Here is an 18,884-nt window from a genome sequence, read left to right as displayed (position 1 = left end):
GATTTATAATTTAATTAAATTATTTTTAATGGCAAAAAGTATTTTTTATAAGTTTATTAGATTAACATAAATATTATAGAAAAATAAATCTGTAAAAGTATATATCGGATACGAAAATTCGAGAAAGTACTGATCAGTCGTCAAAATCCGATAAATCAAGTATCGGATATGTAGATATTCATGTGTATTTGCTGCTTCTTTTACATTTTTTATACTTGCTTTTTATTTGCTGTATGCTGCTTTATTAAGCTTTTTTTTACATGTTTTTTACTTGGTGCATGATGCTTTATTAATATTATGCATTATTAAGTTTTTTTACATTGCTTTATGTTTGCTGCATGCTTCTTTATTAATATTATTTAACAATAAATTTCTTTTATAAAAAATTAAATAAAACCAGTTAACTTAATTTTTATAATTATTAAATTTTGTTAATATAAACAATGCATTTTAAATCAATGCATTCTAAATGTTTAATTTTTATAATATAAAAAATCACATTTATTTGTATGTTGATTATATTATTTATAAATGTATAATTTATAATATCAATTTATAATTTTATAATTTAATTATAAATGTTTAATTTATTGTATTAGTTTTTTTGTTAAAATTTTTGTATAAAATAAATTATTACTTTTTCTTTTATTTATTAAAAAAAATTGGTATTTAAAATTGTATGAAATTTTTTAATAATGAGATGACCTGAGAGGAAGAGGAAAACCCAGAAAAATAGAAATGTTATGAGAAGAATATCTTAATGAGAGAAGTATGAGGGGAAAAAGAGGGATGTTGCCTGCACCTCACCTATTTCATCCTGCACCCCCAAATTTACATATTTGTCCTTCATTTATTAAAGTCAAAACAGAATTAATAATGACTTAATGATGTCCTAACTACCAATCATCCTCCTAACCATCAACTTCTGTTCTGATTGTATAAACCCTAATATGCATGCAGCCCCTTTCCCTCTTGTGGTTTTTTCACTTGCAGTAGCCTTTTTTCACTGTTTCATTATTTTCTGGGTTGAGAGTTGAGAGGTTATAGAGTGTAGTGGTTGTGCTGCATGTTAGTGGTGCTGTGGATATTGGATGAGGAAAAAGGTGCTCACAGAAAGCTCTTCAAGAGGTTAGTTTAATATTTAAACACCGTAACCGCACTTCGAACTGTGGTTCATTGGTGGTGCACTTCAATCTGCGGTTTCATTGTGCATTTTAAAAACCCTATCCACACTTCGAACTGTGGTTAAGTGGTGGCACACTTCCTAGTGTGGTTTCACTGTGCATCTTAAAAACCATAACCACATTTCGAACTGTGGTTAAGTGGCAGCGCACTTCCAAGTGTTGTTTCACTGGGCATCTTAAAAACCATAACCACATTTCGAACTGTCATAACCACATTTCGAACTGTGGTTAAGTGGTGGCGCACTTCCAAGTGTGGTTTTACAGTGCATCTTAAAAAACATAACCACACTTCGAAGTGTGGTTCAGTGGTGGCGCACTTCGAATGCAAATTTACTGTGTATACTTTATTTTTACCAATTGAACTGTGGTTTATGGGTGCCTCATTTTCGTTTTCTGTGCATAGTTTTTTTTAACCTCCCTATGTATTTGACATGCTTGCTTATGATTAATGGATGTTCTTTGCAGAGATTATTTCAATCTCCCCATTTTGTACTAAATCCTGATGTTTTGTTCATAGTTCTCCTTTTTGTTGTCCCTTGCTGCCAGTCCACGCCCACCCAGATCAAAGCAGATATAAAACATGTGCAGATCAACCAAGCACAAACATTCTATCATTTTTTCCCACCCACACATATGCTAAAGATCAACCAGAAATCAAAATAAAATAACTAACCTGGACATTGATGTACGAGAAGAAGACACCCTGCAACCACAACACCAATAGGAGTGAAGAAACGAGGGAGGAGAGCTAACCACGACACCAACACAAAAAATAGTGAACAAATACTAAACAAACGAGAGAGGAGGGGAAGGAAGACCACTCAACACGTTCAAAAAATTGTGAAAAAGGAGGGAGGACAGGAGGACAACAAAGAGGAGAAAGAAGAAAGACTCCAAGGGTGTAAGGTTTCAGGTGAGATGCGGTAGAGAGGAGAAAGAAGAAAGACTTGAGGGGTGTAGGGTCTCAAGTGAGATGCGACAGAGGAAACTTATCAGTGGATTGGTCAACATTTTTAGAAAACCAAAATATGTTCACTGACCACTGGCAGAACTAGAGTTAGGGCTACAATTGGAATTAAAAAAAATAGAAGGTGCAAGATGAAGTTAGTGAGGTGTAGGGAGAATGATTCGGGGAAAAATATCAATGCACACTGACAAGAGTTAATAAAAAGAATCTTTGACCATTTTACTTTTCGTTTTTTTAAATATTAAAAGCTTCTTAATTATAGGATAATTTAGGCATTTTAGAAAAGTTTGGAGGTGTAGAATTAAGGGGTTGGAGGTGCAGGATGAAACACCCAAGAATGAATAGTGATATACATATAATTCACTTTTTTTATTTATTTAAAATTTAATAATTATTTAATTTTAATTTAATAATTAATATAATTTAATATATTTAAATATATTAAATAAGATTTTATACTATTTTATTTTTATTATTACTATTTTTATTTTAATTATTTTTTTAAAATATAATTATTATAATAATAGAAGTTATATTTTAATAATTATTAAGATATAAACTTATATTAAATAATATTAAAATTTTAAATTAAATTAGATTATTATTAAATTTTAAATCTAAAAATGAAATTTAAAAAATTTATGAATTGGGTTTTAAAATCTGTACAGATTTCAAAATCTATTAAAGGGTACAAAGTAATTTTAATAAGAAAGAGAAAAAATAAAAATATTAATTAAAGTTAAAGATGAAACTTTTGGAAGTTCATTTTTTCAATAAGAAAGAAAACTAATACATAAGATATAATCAGGTAGCTTTGGAATTATTTTTATTTCCAACTTTTTGAATTTTTAAAAGTATAATTAAATTTTAGTTTGTTGACTTTTAGGAATAAATTAGTTTTAAAAAGTCGTGGTGTTAAGAATAATAATAATAATAATAATAATAATAATAGTTTCCTTTGGTCAAATTTACATAACTTAGATAACAAAATTAAGAGTACCTTACAGACATTTTGTGGTACATATAATTATTAAGATATTTGATAAGAATAAAATTGTGAGAAAGTTTAGTGATATTTAGAATTGTGATAAATTTAGAATATTATAATTAAAATGTCTCCCAAAAGCAAAATTGTTAGAGAATTGAGTTTGAACTCCAAAAGAAACTTCTCCTCGAATTAGTTATTAACCCTAAGTATAGCTTAGAGATTTGATTTCAGAACATATATATTATTATAGCCTTAATCATTTTCATCCCATAATACTGGTTGGTGGTGGTTGCTTGATTTTTAATGGACGTGGTAATGCATATATATGTTCGATGTGCATGATGTGCTTTTCGTCATTGGGCTTATGTGAAATAGGGTTTCATTTTTCAAAACAACTATTAGATTACCCTTTTTTAATTTTTCATGCATGCTGATTATAAAACATAAACATACTTTTAACAACAAATCTAAGTAGTTTTGGCGTCATTAAGCCAATTTGACATGAAAAAACATTCATAAACTAATCTTAATTAATCTTATTGACATTACTTTTAAGACAGGTATATAGTTTGTGATAATGGAGCCGTTAAGGTGTAAGACGCGCCACAGCATTTCTGCAAGTTTAGGATTTTCGTTCGATAAAGTTTTTGTTGTTGTCGGAAAATGATTATATTTGTCATGAAGCTGCATAAAGTATGAATGGTTAAATTATAAAAGGTTATGCATAAATGAAGGAGAACTTTGGTCTAAAAAAGAAAAAGGGTGTAAATATCTAATTATACCCCAGACAAGGAAGGAATATACCTGTGACATGATGCAGTAGTTTATGAATTTTAATAACTGAAAAAAAAATAGTGTGATGAGTTATGAATAATATATAATGAGTTGGGAAAGGAAATAAGAATGCAGAGATGTGTAGTGGTGCTGTCTCTAATAATTGCATCTTTATTGAGTTCCGTGTCACCTCAGTGACATTGATCCATGCCACCAACACTCCATGTCAGATGTCTTAAGACCACTTTTTTTCTTTCTTTCTTTTGAAACAAACAACCAAACCAACCTCTTTCTTTCTTTCTTCTGCCTTATACTATCCAACATTGACCCCAAAACCTTCATCAAATCATCCCCACTGTCATCGTGATTGCTGTATCTTCATGCTGCCCTTGCCCTACGTGTCACATCTTTTGCTTTTCACCCTTTGCTTCCTATCCTATCTTGTGCAGGGATACTTCCATGGTTTGGTAAGATATCATGAGGGTAAAAGTTAGGCTTAAGGTGATACTCACAATGCCATACATAAAAGTGTGTGACCAATTTTCAATCATTGTTCTTATCTTTCTACTAAAAATATGCAGTGATCCAACCAAGTAAATGGTATAAGCAGAACATTTTTATACTGGTATTTAATCAAAATTTACTATAAAGATAATAATAACAACAACAATAATCTCCTTAAAAAGTATACTTATTATGATTTCTGGTATTTACTTGTGACTTTTGTCGTTGTTTTATTCATATGATGTCATATTCGTGTATATTCACAAGATGTAGGAGTAAATTTCTTGATTAGATTTTACTTGTTTTGCACTTAGACAAGATTAAGCTAAATTCATGACACTGATGGAGCATTTGGGCAGCATTTTAACAGTGTCTTGAATTTTTGAAGTTCATTTGTAACTCCCATACAAAGCTCTTAAATTAACAGTTTTTATCAGTAAAAGAATTTGAATATCGTGTAGTGTAACTGTATGATTAATGGGCACTGTTAAAACTATAATTGTAACGTCTGGTTTTGGTCATTTCAATTCAGAATCGAAACCCAATAAAGCAAGTGGCACAGGCACAACCTTGTTGTTTGTTTATGCAAAAATTTACCACTGGACTCCGTCTTTTAGTTTGTAACGTAAAGTGTCAACGTCCAAGGCCAACAATGGTACTTGATTAGATAATTACATGTGAATACGAAGTCTGAACACTGTATTTGTATAGTGTATTGCAATAGTATTGTAACGCAAAAGGCAGAAACAAAAGCAGCCAAAAAGCAAAAGATGGTTCAGCACTGGTAAGAAGACCATAGGCTGGCTACTACTACACACAGCAGCACATGTTATGAAAACGAAAAGAAAAAGCTAAGTTGGATGTATGTGATGGCATTTGTGAATAAATGAATGCTATGGAGAGTGCCTTTTGGGGCGTTTGCTCCAAAATATTCCTGAACCAGCAATCTGCCCGTACGCATTGTTTGATAGTTTAATCATCAACAGCCACAGCACAAGCCTCAGTTTGTGCTGCTGTTCCTGAAACATACACAGATCAGGCAGCAGCAGGAGTTTCCTTTTCTCAACTCTCTTCACTCTTTCTTTTAACAGATACATAGATAGAGAGATAGGCAGAGAAACATGGTTTCTGAAACCTCCCTCTCTTCTTCTAAACGCTCTCCGGCTACTCCCAAGTTTTGCAACTCATTCACTACTAGGTAATTCAGAAACCTTTTGTTTCTTATTTTTCTCTTTGACTGTGTATGGATGTATTTTGGGAGTGTCATAAACTTTCCTGCCTATGTTTCTTTTGAAGGTGGATTGAAAATGTAACCTCATGAGCTTGTTTTGCTAGTCTTATTTTCACCGTAGTTCTATCTTACTGGTTTAGAAATTAAAGCATTTGATAATATTTTGATTGTGCATCTGATACCTTAGTTTGTCCTTCCTTTGGATTTTGTGGAAAAGGTTATGCATATTATCCAAAACGGTTTTTATTGTGGGATTTGGAGATTTTTGAGCTAGATAGAGATTATCTAAGTTCTTTGGAAAATTCTAGGTGAACAGATGCCTAAAGACAATATTCTTATTTCTTTGCTTTGTAAGTTTTTAGGCTGAAGGGTGAAATGACTCAAAGGATGCTGAATCCATGCATCCTTGACAGGATTTTATAACAGTTGTCATCCCATGTTTTCTTTTTTGTTGCAGGATTTTTGCTGATGTTGCCGGAGACATTACAATTGTCGTTGATGGTGAATCTTTTCTGCTACATAAGGTAATTCTTTTGAGATGATGTTGAAAACCACTTGATACTTTCATGACTAGTTCTAGTTGTCATTGAGTTGTGAGTTTTATATTCTAAACTGTAGCCATGTGTTTAATTTGGGCGTCTCTTTTACCAGTTGCTATGAATTGGGATATGGTGAACAGTATGTCCAAAATTGATAATATGCTAACAACCAACTAAAAATCAACCACTATTTGCCAAAACTCATGCCTACTTTAAGATATCAAAGAGAAAAGTTGATGACTTCTATTTGGCTTCTTTTGAGTGCAAAATAGCTGCACCAGTCAACTCAATGATACTAAGATAATGTATTTGATAGTACAGAAATAAAAATCTATTTAAACTAATGTCGCTACTTTGTTCTGGTTCATGAAGTTTCCCCTGGTGACTCTAAGTGGAAAAATCCGGAAAATGGTGGCTGAAGCCAAGGGTTCCAATGTTTCAAACTTGGAGCTCCTCAACTTTCCAGGGGGGCACCAGACATTTGAACTTGCCATGAAGTTTTGCTATGGGATGAATTTTGAGATTACAACATTCAATGTTGCCCGGCTTCGTTGTGCAGCAGAGTATCTGGAAATGACAGAAGAATACAGGGAGCAAAACCTCATTTCAAGAGCAGAGATTTATCTGAATGAGATTGTCTTTCAGAGTCTTCAGAAGTCAGTGGAAGTGCTATCCACATGTGAGATGTTGCCTACAAATATAGTGGATGAAATTGAAATATCAAGTGGATGTGTGGAATCCATTGCAATGAATGCTTGCAAGGAGCAGCTAGTTTCTGGCTTATCTAAATTAGACTGTGATGGAGAATCTAGAGAGCTAAAGGAGGATTGTGTTGCCTGGTGGGTTGAAGATCTCTCAGTTCTGCGTATAGATTACTTCCAAGGAGTTATTTGTGCCATGGGAAGAATGGGGGTGAGATCAGATAGCATTATTGCATCACTGATGCATTATGCTCAATCATCTCTAAAGGGTATTGGAAAATGCCAATTCTGGAATCCATCAAGGACAAACTCAAGTCCAACCAGTGTAGAAAAGGACCAGAGGATAATTGTGGAAACTCTTGTGAGTCTCATGCCAACAGACAAAAGCTCTGCCATTCCCTTGACATTTTTGTTTGGCATGTTAAAGATGGCTATCATGTTAGGTGCAAACATTCCCTGTAGGCTTGAGCTTGAAAGAAGGATTGCATTACGGTTGGAAATGGTCTCATTAGATGATCTACTTATACCATCACTGCAGAGTGGAGACTCTTTGTTTGATGTTGATACAGTTCACAGGCTACTGGTGAATTTCTTGCAAAGGGTCGAAGAGGAAGAAACTGAAGATTGTGGATATGAATCTGATGGGCTTTGTTCTGCTGGCCATGGTTCCCTGCTAAAAGTGGGGCAGCTTATAGATGCTTATTTAGCAGAAATTGCACCTGATCCGTACTTAAGTCTACAGAAATTCGTTGCTTTGATAGAGATACTTCCTGATTATGCTCGTGTTATTGACGATGGCCTTTATAGAGCCGTGGACATTTATTTGAAGGTAAATTTGCTTGAAATATAGCACATATCTATCTCTGATTCAAATAGTTAGGTGATCCCAAGTTAAACATCATATTCTCAATCATGCATCGGTTACACTTTTAGTATGACTTTTAAGATATTTATCACAAAAATCAACAAACATATATGATAGTTCATGATTAGACTACTATATGAACAAGAACAACCATTACACTTTTAGTGCATATATTATTCAATGTATACCTTTTCCTTCTTGATGTTGATAACAGCAATCTTTCTGCTCCTTGTTCAGGCACATCCAGCACTAACAGAGCAAGAATGCAAGAAGCTGTGCAAGTTGATAGACTGCCAGAAGCTATCTCAAGAAGCATGCAACCATGCAGCACAGAATAACAGGCTTCCACTGCAGATGGTGGTGCAAGTGCTGTACTTCGAGCAGCTGCGTTTGAAGAACGCGTTGTCAGGGAGTTCAGGAGATGGGCTGCTATCACAGAGAATAAGCAGTGGTGTTCCAAGTGCAGCCATGTCCCCAAGGGACAACTATGCCTCTCTGAGGAGAGAAAACCGGGAACTGAAGCTGGAGATTTCAAGAATGAGGGTGAGGCTGAGTGAGTTGGAGAAGGAACAGATGTTCATGAAACAAGGCATGATTGACAAGGGAGGAAATGGAAGAACATTCTTAACATCAATTTCAAAGGGTATAGGGAAGATTGCAATTTTTAGTGGTCAAGGAGGAGGAAAGCGCCAGAAATCAGGTAGGAAGTCTCGTGGTTCAGAGGGGAAAACTGGTAGAAGTAGGAGACACTCTGTCTCATAGATATTGTTCTTCTCTACTTAGCTAAAAACTCTCTCTATTATACCTTATCAGGTGCACACAACATGTAAATGACTTGATCAACAGCTTCTCTTCATCTTGGTCTTAAGTTTTGGCAGTTGAACTTCATATCCCACATTCTCCCTTCCCTGTTGTACATGATTTCAGCTCCTGAGATAAGGTCCTTGTTCATTACACAGTTACACCAAGACAAAAGCACAAACATTTCAATGTGTAGCATCATCGTCACCTTGTCTAGGGACACAGTTGAAGCACTTCCTTTCCCACTGATAAAATGTACTTATTTATTGTCAAACTTGTTCCTTCTTCTATGGCATGAAAAGGAAAATGTAACATATGCAACCGAATACTGAAATGATTAACCTTAGATTAAAGTTTCTGTAACTTCTAATGGCAAGATAAAACTAACTTGGCTTATGGTGCCTGTCAGGGAAGTGACACCAGTAATTGTCTTCATCCATTCTGCCCAAAATCTCTTTGTGGGTACGTTACTGGCATGCAGTATGTTCGATAAATCCGAAACATTTTGTTGGTAGATTTAAGACATGTTGATTTCTGTAATGTAATGCACTCCCTTCTTGGTGACAAAAATCTTGACATATGTTTTATTCTCTATTTTCTATGCAAGGAAACAGATCACAGCCACTTCCAATTAAAAAAAATAACTTTTTATTCTTCAATTTTAGCTGTTTTATATATTATATATATAAACTGTTTCTAAAATAAGTTAATGTTTGAATTCAGATTAAATTTACTAAAAATGTTCAGAAAAATAATTTGTTTTCTTGAAAATTTTAGCTTATTATTTTTCATATGTTATTTCCTTGAATATTGACATTTTTTTCTTATTTAAATTTCTTTTTGTTTTATCCAAGTGAGATTTAATTATCTCAATTATTTTTCAGCAAAGTTATCAGACAAAAATTAATTCCGATTATAGTTTGTTATAACAATAGCCAATTATACAGATAATTGATTATCGAAATAAAGTGATTTTAGTTGTGTTTTAAGAAGATTTTTTCTTATAACCAAACAATATTAATGAAAGTGAAAAAAATAGTTGCATGACATTTTTAACATTTGAACGTCTTATTTTCGAACATCCCGTCACCATGACAGCATCTCATTTTTAGGGGTGGACATGGATTAGATTTTTAAAGATCAATCAAGATAAAAATAATTGGATCAAATTTTAGATCTATATATATTTTTGATGCAGAAATAGTTTGGATTCTTTTTAAAATTAATATTTGGATCAAGCTTTAAACCCAAATTCAAAATTTGGATCAAGTTTTAAATTCAAAATTCACTTTTTTATAAAAATAATTTAAATTGAATTTTGTAAATGCGTGTTTTCAATCCGAACCAATCTATATCGATTCTCGACTTGTATCGATCACTCTTGACCTTTGATTTTTCTCAACCTTCGAAATAGGTCAATCTGTCATAACCTTCGGCTTGGGATGATAACTCATCTCGATTTTCTGTCCGGACAAACCTATCTAGATCTTTGACTTGAGACAGCCTGTTTCGATCTTTGATCCGTCTCGACCTTCAACTCGGCTCGGCCATGTCGACCTTCGAATCATCTCGACCTTAAACTCAATATGTCTCAACCTTTGACCGACTCGACTTGTCTCAACCTTTGGTCTGACCTGTCTCAATCTTCAACCTAACCTATCTCAACTTTAAGTCTGACTTGACCTGTTTCAACCTTTGACTCAACTTGACCCATCTTGACCTTCAGCCAACCCTGCCTATCTCGATCTTTAGCCCTACCCAACCCGTCTCGACCTTTGGCCTAGGCTAGTTAGTCTCAATCTTCGGCTTAGATCAACCCATCTTAACATTCGACTTAGAGATGTCATCTTGACCTCTTTGGTTTAGGTTGGTTCGTCTCAACCTTTATTTTGAGTTAACTTATCTCAACTGTTCGAAGTAAAAATTTAAATTTTCTATATTTAAAAATCTAATTTAAAAGAATGAATATCCAATCCAAAAATATTATAAAATGTAAATTAGATTAAAATCCACATTTAATAAAATGGATTGAGTGTTTCATCCTACACCTTCAAGATCTCATCCTGCACCTCCAAAAATTCCACTTTTAACCTTCTGACATCTCATCATTATCCTACACCTTTAACTTTATAGAAAATTTATTTTTAATTTTAATAAATATATTTTTATTTTCTTCTTTTTCTTGTTAAAAAGACTCTGTATCACCTTAATAATAATTAAATTTAAAATTTAAATATTATTTAATATAATTTTATATTTTAATAATTATTAAAATATAATTTATGTTATAATAATAATTATATTAAAAATAAAATAATAAAATAATAAAAAATAAAAATAATAACAAAAAAGTAAACTATATTAAATAAAATATTTAATATACTTAAATATATTAAATTATATTAAAATATTAAATTAAATTAAATAATTATTAAAATTTAAATAATAAACAGTTTTAAAACAGTTATTTATCAAATAACAAATAAAATTATATTAAATAAAATATTTAAATATACTAAATTATATTAAAATATTAAATTAAATTAAATAATTATTAAAATTTATATATAAAATAAAATTTTAAAAACCCTTCTTTATCGGATATGGATATCCGATTTATAACTCATCGGATATCGATATCCGATTAACAAATTTTCAAAATTTTGTTTTTTTTAAATTTTAATAATTATTAAATTTAATTTAATATTTTAATATAATTTAATATATTTAAATATATTAAATATGATTTTAAATATTATTTTTATTTTTATTTTTATTTTAGTTATTATTTTTCAATTTTCTTAATAAAACTATTTTAAAAATATAAATTATATTTATTAATTATTAAAATATAAAAATATAATAAGTACATATTATAATTTTTATTTAAGTTTAATATTTATTAAATTTTAAATAAAAAGAAAAGTATTAACATATTTTATAGATTTTAATATATAAATAAGCTTTTTAAAATTTTCATTTTTATTTAAAATTTAATAATTATTTAATTTATTTTAATATTTTATTATAATTTAATATATTTGAATATGTTAAATCAAATTTATTTTTATTATGATTTATTATTATTATTATTATTATTAATTTATTTTTATGTTTTTAATATAATTATTATTATAATATAAATTATATTTTAATAATTATTAAAATAAAAAATTATTTTAAATAATATTTAAATTTTAAAATAAATTAAATTAAATTATTATTAGGTAGTGAAGATTTTTTTAATAAAAAAGAAAAGAAAATGGAAAAATATTTATTAGAGTTAAAAATAAAGTTTTGAAAAAGTTGGAGGTGCAGGATGATGATGAGATGTCAGAAGGTTAAAAGTGGAATTTTTGGAGGTGCAGGATGAGATCTTGGAGGTGTAGGATGAAACACTCAAATGGATTTGATAAAATAGATTTTAAATGGATTGAAACAAAGTACATCATATTAACATAAATTATCATATTAACACAAATGAATTTTTTGTCCACTCCTACTCTTTCTAAGATTAAACATATAATTTTAAATTTTAGAAGGTTAAATTATTTTTTTCAATCAAAGGAAAAAATAAATTTACCTTAATTTTCAAAAATTAAAATTATTGAAACATAAAAAAAATTAAATATGATTTTAATCTCTAAATTTTGATACAAAATTAAAATTCTTTTCTATCTAAAATCGTGTAAACAACTCAAAAATTAATATGAAATGCATTTTACATATAAAAAATTAACATAATTGAATTAAAATGATTATATTTATTCATTTTAAAAGTTTAAAAACCAAAATGTATAAAAATTTCATACAAAAACAAATTATAATTTTACATCAAAGTTGAGGAACTAAAATCAAACTTCAGGAATTAAAATCATACTTAAAAAAAATGGATTGTTATTCAACACAATTTCTACTGCTTTTTCAAACAAACTGACAAATGTTACTTCTTTATGTTTTAGAATGCCTGAACATCTGATTGCATCATTGCAGACTGCTTTCCCACATGTTAATTTTCAATCCTGCACAAGTATATCTGATTTCTTGGTCATAAGCTCAACTGCTCTAATGTTAAGTTGTGTATGTTATACAACACTCGTTTCATTCTTTGTTCAAGTCTTATTTTCATGACACTGCAGTTTGCAAAGATTAGCTAGATAACCTCCGGATGACGCTACAAAAGGGATAAAATAACATAATAACAAGTCACTCAACTAGTTAACCACTTACCAATCCCTTCCACTTCAATATAATTACTAGTCTTCCAATTCAATCATTACAACTATTGTTCAAATGAATACTGGTAAAATGGAGAAAACTATTTTGTTTCTTGTACACAAATATCATGTCAGTACCTTAACCATGTCCAGTTAGTCCAAAAAAATAACTAAAAGAACATGCAAGGAATAAAGCTCAGCCATAAATTAATTGGCTATGAAAACTTGTTATACCAAATAAATGTAATCAGATACAAGATCCTAGGACAATCAATTTAAGTATGGGCACAATTTCTAATGTGCTGGTGTATTCTCTATAAGACAAAATATACCCCTATGATGAAAGTCTGCCAGCTAGAACTCCACCAAATATGATAGCTCCAAACCACTTATTTGAGACAAATCTGAAGGAAAAATAAAATAGCAAACAAAAATATAACAAAGTCAGCTCATAATGTTTAATTCGTTACTTCAGAAGTTTTCAAACATACTGCAATGATCAATAAAAACACTTGAAAAGTAATAACATTAAGCAATCACTGAATTTTGAAGGGGTTAGTTCTTCTGAGGTCTGAAGGTATAAATATGGCATTAAGTGTATCTAGCAAAGCTATATGATTTAATCTTATGAAAAACTAAAAGTGAAATTTGAAAAAGTTTATGATAATCTCAAAACTGCTTTTTCATAAAAACTTTCTGAAGCTCCAAAAAGATGTTCTAGCCAATAAAATTAAGAACTGAGATCCTTTCAGAATTTCATTTTTCGATAACAAAATCTATGAGTTCATGCAATGAACTTCCCCAACATACTTCCTGTTGCAATCAGCACGTGATGAAAGGTCAACTGTCCATATTTGCCAGCCTAAGTGTCCAGATGCAGCAGCCAGAGATGCATAATACGGCCAGCCTGCTTCACACAAATGAATCAGAAAGTAGAAACAATTGAAACAGTCACGAAAACAGATAGAATGGAATGGCGTAATAAACTAATACCTATTTCAGCATTAAATCCGCTAAGAGCAAGACCACCAACGCATGCAATTCCAAACCCAGTAATCCATTCCTTTGTTGAATCACCAAAGCGCAAAGCTGTTGATTTAACTCCAACTTTCAAGTCATCTTCTTTATCCTGAATGCCAAGGTTAGAAATATTCTTAAACACTAAGAATTTTGATTGCATTGCCTTAAACAAAAGATTGAAGTGGAGGATAACAAGTAGTATTGTCATTGTACTTTTCGTTTCATACAAACTTAACTGTTAGAAACATGACAAATCATCTGAACATGGTTAAAAAGTTTACTACCACTTTTACACCTTCCATTTTTTAAGCAGAGCACAATTAGCCCATTAGCTGGCAGAACTTCATGAGTGCAAGAAAACTCATCAAGGTACACAACATATAAATGCAGATCCTAACACAGTTAAAGACAGCGGAGCAAAACCAAAGGGATTACAACTTACAAGAAGCAATGATATTTTACCTGATGTGCATAGATAGTATCATACACAAGAGTCCAAAATACTCCAGAGGCATAAAGTGGCAGCACAATAGATGGGTTCAGACTTCCTTTAACTGCAGCCCATCCTAACAAAGCCCCCCAATTAAAGGTCAACCCAAGATAGGCTTGAGGCTAACCAATTTAGTTACAGGAGAGCATCATAATACCGCATAATAAGATCATGCATAAGAATAATAATAAAGAATTAAGAATATAAAAATATAAATGAGGAAATTCTCACCCAAAATGTAAACCTCTTCATGAGGGGATAGGAGAAGACAAGCAACAAGGATGAGGCACCCAAAACACGACTGCAGAATGTACACAAGCCAAAAGAATAAATAAAAGTTGACAAAAATCCAATGGAACTCAAGCAGAAGGATGCATGGCACTTGCAAGCCATGCGAAGAAACTAAAGTAGGACTTGCTTACTTTGAGAAAATTTTTTCTGTTTTCATGTCTTACTTTCACTTAATTTCAAAAATGTCCCATAACTTTCATTTTGTTTTCTGTTATAGAAGATCTGTATAGGAAACAAAGTAAATTTTATTATTTTCACTGATTCCTACGCACATATTTGAAAACAAAAAGCAAAATGTATATTTGGTGTTACCAGCTTTGCCAGTTAGGGTTGCATAACCACAATTGATGACATGCAAGACAGATCATAGTTCCAGAAAAGAAGGTTCTATAATTAACTGATTAAGTGTTTACAAATTTAAGTATCTAAAGTGCCAACATAACAAATTTCAAAATAAGAACTAACCTGTAATTATTCAGTTGTAGAAGAATTCCAAGACCTAAAAGTAATTGAAAACCAAGAAAACAAAGTCCTTGAAATGGTGTCAAAAGACCACTTGCCACAGGTCTCATCTTTGTACGTTCTACCTGTAATATACAATGGTATACAATGTCATTCAGAACATAAAATATAAGATCAGCTATAACAGGGAAACCAAAGTGAAACATTTCAGAAAAGGATAGAGGGGAGAAGTACATCATCACGTGCTTACTATATATAAAGTGTTTTAACTGAAACGAAAATCACCAAAGTAATGTTATATCAATAAAATCAAATTAAATAAGATAGGTGTTTGGATATAGAAGAAAGGGAATGTTGTTAGTTACTAATCAGAGGGATGTCAAAGGCCAGACCCATCATATAAATAGGAGGCTAGGGGGCACTGAAATCTGTAAACCTTCGCTGTAAAAACATGGGGGGGGGGGGGGGGGGGGAGAGTTCTCTCCTATTTCTTGTTCTTTTTCATCCTATTCAATAAGATCTATCTTTTCTTTCCCATTCCCAATTCTTGGTTCCTAACAATAGGTGTTAGAGACTCAATTAGCTATAGGATTAGAAGGGAATGGAAGCTCGATACCTGTCTCATTGGCCCAAAGTTTGGAAGGTTTACACTGGAAGGAATGTATGATGATGACAGAGAGAAGTGATGAGCTGGAAGTAAGAGAGAAAGGGAATGAAGGTTAGTAACTGAACAGTGGAATTTGATTTTGGAATATAGGAGAGAAACAGAGTGAGGAGAAGATATCCATGCGTACCATTTTGTTAGTTATGGATTGCTCTGTATACTATGGGTAGAACTCTGAGAGTCTATTCTACTGAATTTTCTTTTATCTCAATAATACACGGCATCTTGATTCTCCATTTTGCTAAATTTCTTTCATTTTACTTATTGATGCATTCAGTTTGTATCACTAGCATCCAAGGTCTCTAATGTTCATCTCAAGGCCCTTTGTTCCTACCTAAATCTTAGTCCAATCCTCTTATCAATAAAAGAAGTTCAATAACAAGGTTTAGGAAGAAAGGAGGACAAGACATCCCCCTATATCAAGCCAAAAAGGGCAGGGTGAGGGACAAACAGAAGATCAAAAGGAAGTTTCGTGCATGTAAATTGATATAATTTTATCACATTGGAAACATGATAAGTACTTAGAACATGAAATTATTTTCTACAAATTATAGAAAATAAAGATGATTCACAGGGCACGTGAAATGTTAAAGCATTAGAGTTGCCATGACTTAGCGTTCAGTTCATTCCCCTATTAGCATCTATTATCTTAGTCGATCACATCCAAATACAAACAACACTGCCATAACAATTTGCGACTCGTTTACTATCTCATTATCCCCTATAACAATCAAAGCAACCAAAAAAATTTAACATTTACCATTGTATCAATATCCCGGTCAAGGAGATCATTAATGGTACACCCAGCACCTCTCAAAAGCAAAGCCCCACATGCAAACAGAGTCATCATTTTAAAATCAGGAAGATGACCCGGGGTTGCAGCCATGGTAATTGACCTAAATGCATGAAAATTAGAGACAATAAAAAAGAGAGAATAGGATTTAAAGTGGTGAACTTTTTAGGCTCATATTTTGTTTCACATCATAGGGACACTATACATGCGTTTAACCTGATGAGACAAGTTGTAGCTTTCATGTACATTGCTAAATTGACAGAATAGTCTCATGTATGAGTTTAGAATTGACCAGGAGATTAATAATAATGATATAGGCATGCAATAACAAGGTTGAAATAAATGAAGTATCACATCTAAATTACAGAAAAGAAAGATCTCTTTTAGCCTTAAAAATTCCTCAATTCATTACCCAATTCTTTTTATTTCCAAAAGTTTAATATCCATGTTCTGTCAACCGAAAGAAATCACCAGACATAACTTTAAGGAGGTTATTGTAAAGTCAACAAATTTACTACAATTGGCAATTTGTGATTGCATGAAAGTGTATAAATTCTTTGCAGGCAGGCATACACAATTTTGTTTAATTTCTATACCTGCCAATAAAAAATCATCATTGTTTGACTTTAAGGTAAGTATTGTAATTTGTAGGTGGTCCAATGGAAGAGCAACAGCAGATAGTATGATAGGCTCAACAAATCTCACCAGGATAAAATTTTATACCAGTTTAAGCCTAACTCATTTTTATAAAAGGCTTCCAGGATGAGGTTTGCCCACTTGTAGGTCTTATTCTTAATCAACTTTGAATTAACTTTGAATTGTGAAAATTTAACAGATTGGTATTTAGAGACTTAGAGTCTGCATGGAGAAATATTTCCATAAGCATATCATAAATTAATTTGCAGAAACTCTCTGCTATTAGTTTCTCCAGAAAAACTTATTCTTCACTTAAAGAGGTGTTCATTTCATTTTTTCTTCTTAGTTTCTTCAATTATAAGTTTTAATAAGCAAGTCTATCTACACATTAAGTTTAATGTTTATAAACAATCATGATCTCTGTGTTTTTATGAGAGTGAAAGCATTTATCCATAAGATCAATAACTAAGAACTCTTACCAGATACAAGGCCATAGGAGCAACCACGTCCCAATTGGTTTATCAAGACGAGCAAGGCGAGCATAGGGCTGAACCTGCTTTGGCAAGTACAAATCCACCCAAGTGGCGTCCCCTCCACCCCCACTACTCACACTACCGCTTTGGTTCTTGTTCTCCTTCGAGGGCCACGTGGATACGTGTGCAACAAGATGAAAATTTGAGAGAGACCCAACAGTTTTACGAAACTCAAAATTGTAATTTTGTAGCTGGGGTGGCTTTAACGGGGGATTTAGAGTGGGGTTTCGGTTTTGGGTTGCAAATTGCTGAGCGGAGCTCAAAGGGTTGAAGTTGGCCAGGTGAAGAGATACCGAAGAAGAAGCTTTGAGAAACCTACGCGAAGCACGGAAGATCAAAGACGATGCCATGTTCTTCAAAGGCAGGCTTTTTGTTTCAAATTTGGGATTCTAAAATTGAGAAGTTGTTACTCCATAAAGCTTCAACAAAGACATTTTCTTTGCAGTGGTCACTACCACTGTGGTAGTTCAGCGCAAGGTGTGATCTTCAAAGAAAATCAGGGTTAAATCATGTCGTATGGAATAACATCGTAGTGATAAAGTATTATTAATTAATTATAAATTATTGAGTTCGAAAACCTTGATCTTCGACAAAACTCATTCCGTAAAGTATTTATGGAAGTCTTATTTCGAAAATCTTGTTTCAGAATACACGTCATACATTTTAAAATTTTCATTATGAAAATTTTTAGAAAATTTCAAAATATGTAATCCAAAAGTTACTTTTATAAAATGTAAAAATAGTAATTTGAAAATTTGGGAGGTGTGTGAAGACATTGAGACGGTGCAAGGAAAAATGATTTGATAGAAAGAAATTGAGAACGTCAATGTGAATATAACCACACACGAAGGAAGAATGTGTAATAAGGTTGTGATAAGAAGAAAAACCAAATACCTTGAAGATTCGATTAAACCTTCACGAACAAGTCAAACAATTAAGAAAGTATATAACCAAGAGATAAAAAGATTACATAAAACAAAAGAACATTAATATATATATATATATATATATATATATATATATATATATATATATATTTATTTATTTATATTGGTTTCCATCAAAACTAGGTTTGAATAATATTTACGAAAATGAGTTTATTTATTATTTTTATTTGCTGTTGTTTAGAGATTCGAGGACTTGTGTATTATTATTTGGTGGTTGTTGTATTAACTCATGCGTATGAGCAATTAGGTAATGCATGCTATGTCCAAACAAAGCAAC

At 31.7% G+C, this 18,884-nt stretch overlaps 2 protein-coding genes across 4 annotated transcripts; one reads left to right on the top strand and one right to left on the bottom strand.

The window, feature by feature from the left end:
• Positions 1–5,199: 5,199 nt before the first annotated feature.
• On the top strand, positions 5,200–9,148 carry LOC124834535 (Phototropic-responsive NPH3 family protein). Of its 2 annotated transcripts, XM_047309242.2 has the most exons (5): positions 5,200–5,615; positions 6,106–6,172; positions 6,560–7,717; positions 7,991–8,453; positions 8,567–9,148. In XM_047309242.2, the coding sequence occupies exons 1-5, from the start codon at positions 5,539–5,541 to the stop codon at positions 8,581–8,583; spliced, it is 1,782 nt and encodes a 593-aa protein (XP_047165198.1). In that variant the 5' UTR covers positions 5,200–5,538; the 3' UTR covers positions 8,584–9,148. The 2 variants fall into 2 exon arrangements, with proteins under 2 accessions (XP_047165198.1, XP_047165197.1); XM_047309241.2 differs by having other exon boundaries at positions 5,201–5,615; positions 7,991–9,148.
• Positions 9,149–12,772: 3,624 nt separating this feature from the next.
• Positions 12,773–18,201, bottom strand: PPT1 (polyprenyltransferase 1). Of its 2 annotated transcripts, none has more exons than XM_088108375.1 (8): positions 17,607–18,201; positions 16,459–16,594; positions 15,038–15,159; positions 14,513–14,582; positions 14,254–14,403; positions 13,765–13,900; positions 13,582–13,681; positions 12,773–13,175 (listed from the first exon to the last, which is right to left on the bottom strand). In XM_088108375.1, the coding sequence occupies exons 1-8, from the start codon at positions 18,008–18,010 to the stop codon at positions 13,106–13,108; spliced, it is 1,188 nt and encodes a 395-aa protein (XP_087964501.1). In that variant the 5' UTR covers positions 18,011–18,201; the 3' UTR covers positions 12,773–13,105. The 2 variants fall into 2 exon arrangements, with proteins under 2 accessions (XP_087964501.1, XP_047165199.1); XM_047309243.2 differs by having other exon boundaries at positions 13,582–13,678; positions 17,607–18,195.
• Positions 18,202–18,884: the final 683 nt, after the last annotated feature.

The sequence above is a fragment of the Vigna umbellata genome, chromosome 3 (genome assembly GCF_029865625.1).
Source record: "Vigna umbellata cultivar VRB3 chromosome 3, Vumbellata_1.0, whole genome shotgun sequence".
In the NCBI taxonomy this organism is placed as follows: Eukaryota; Viridiplantae; Streptophyta; class Magnoliopsida; order Fabales; family Fabaceae; genus Vigna; species Vigna umbellata.
The sequence above is the reverse complement of the archived record's forward strand: the minus strand, read 5'-3'. Positions and strand labels throughout refer to the sequence as shown.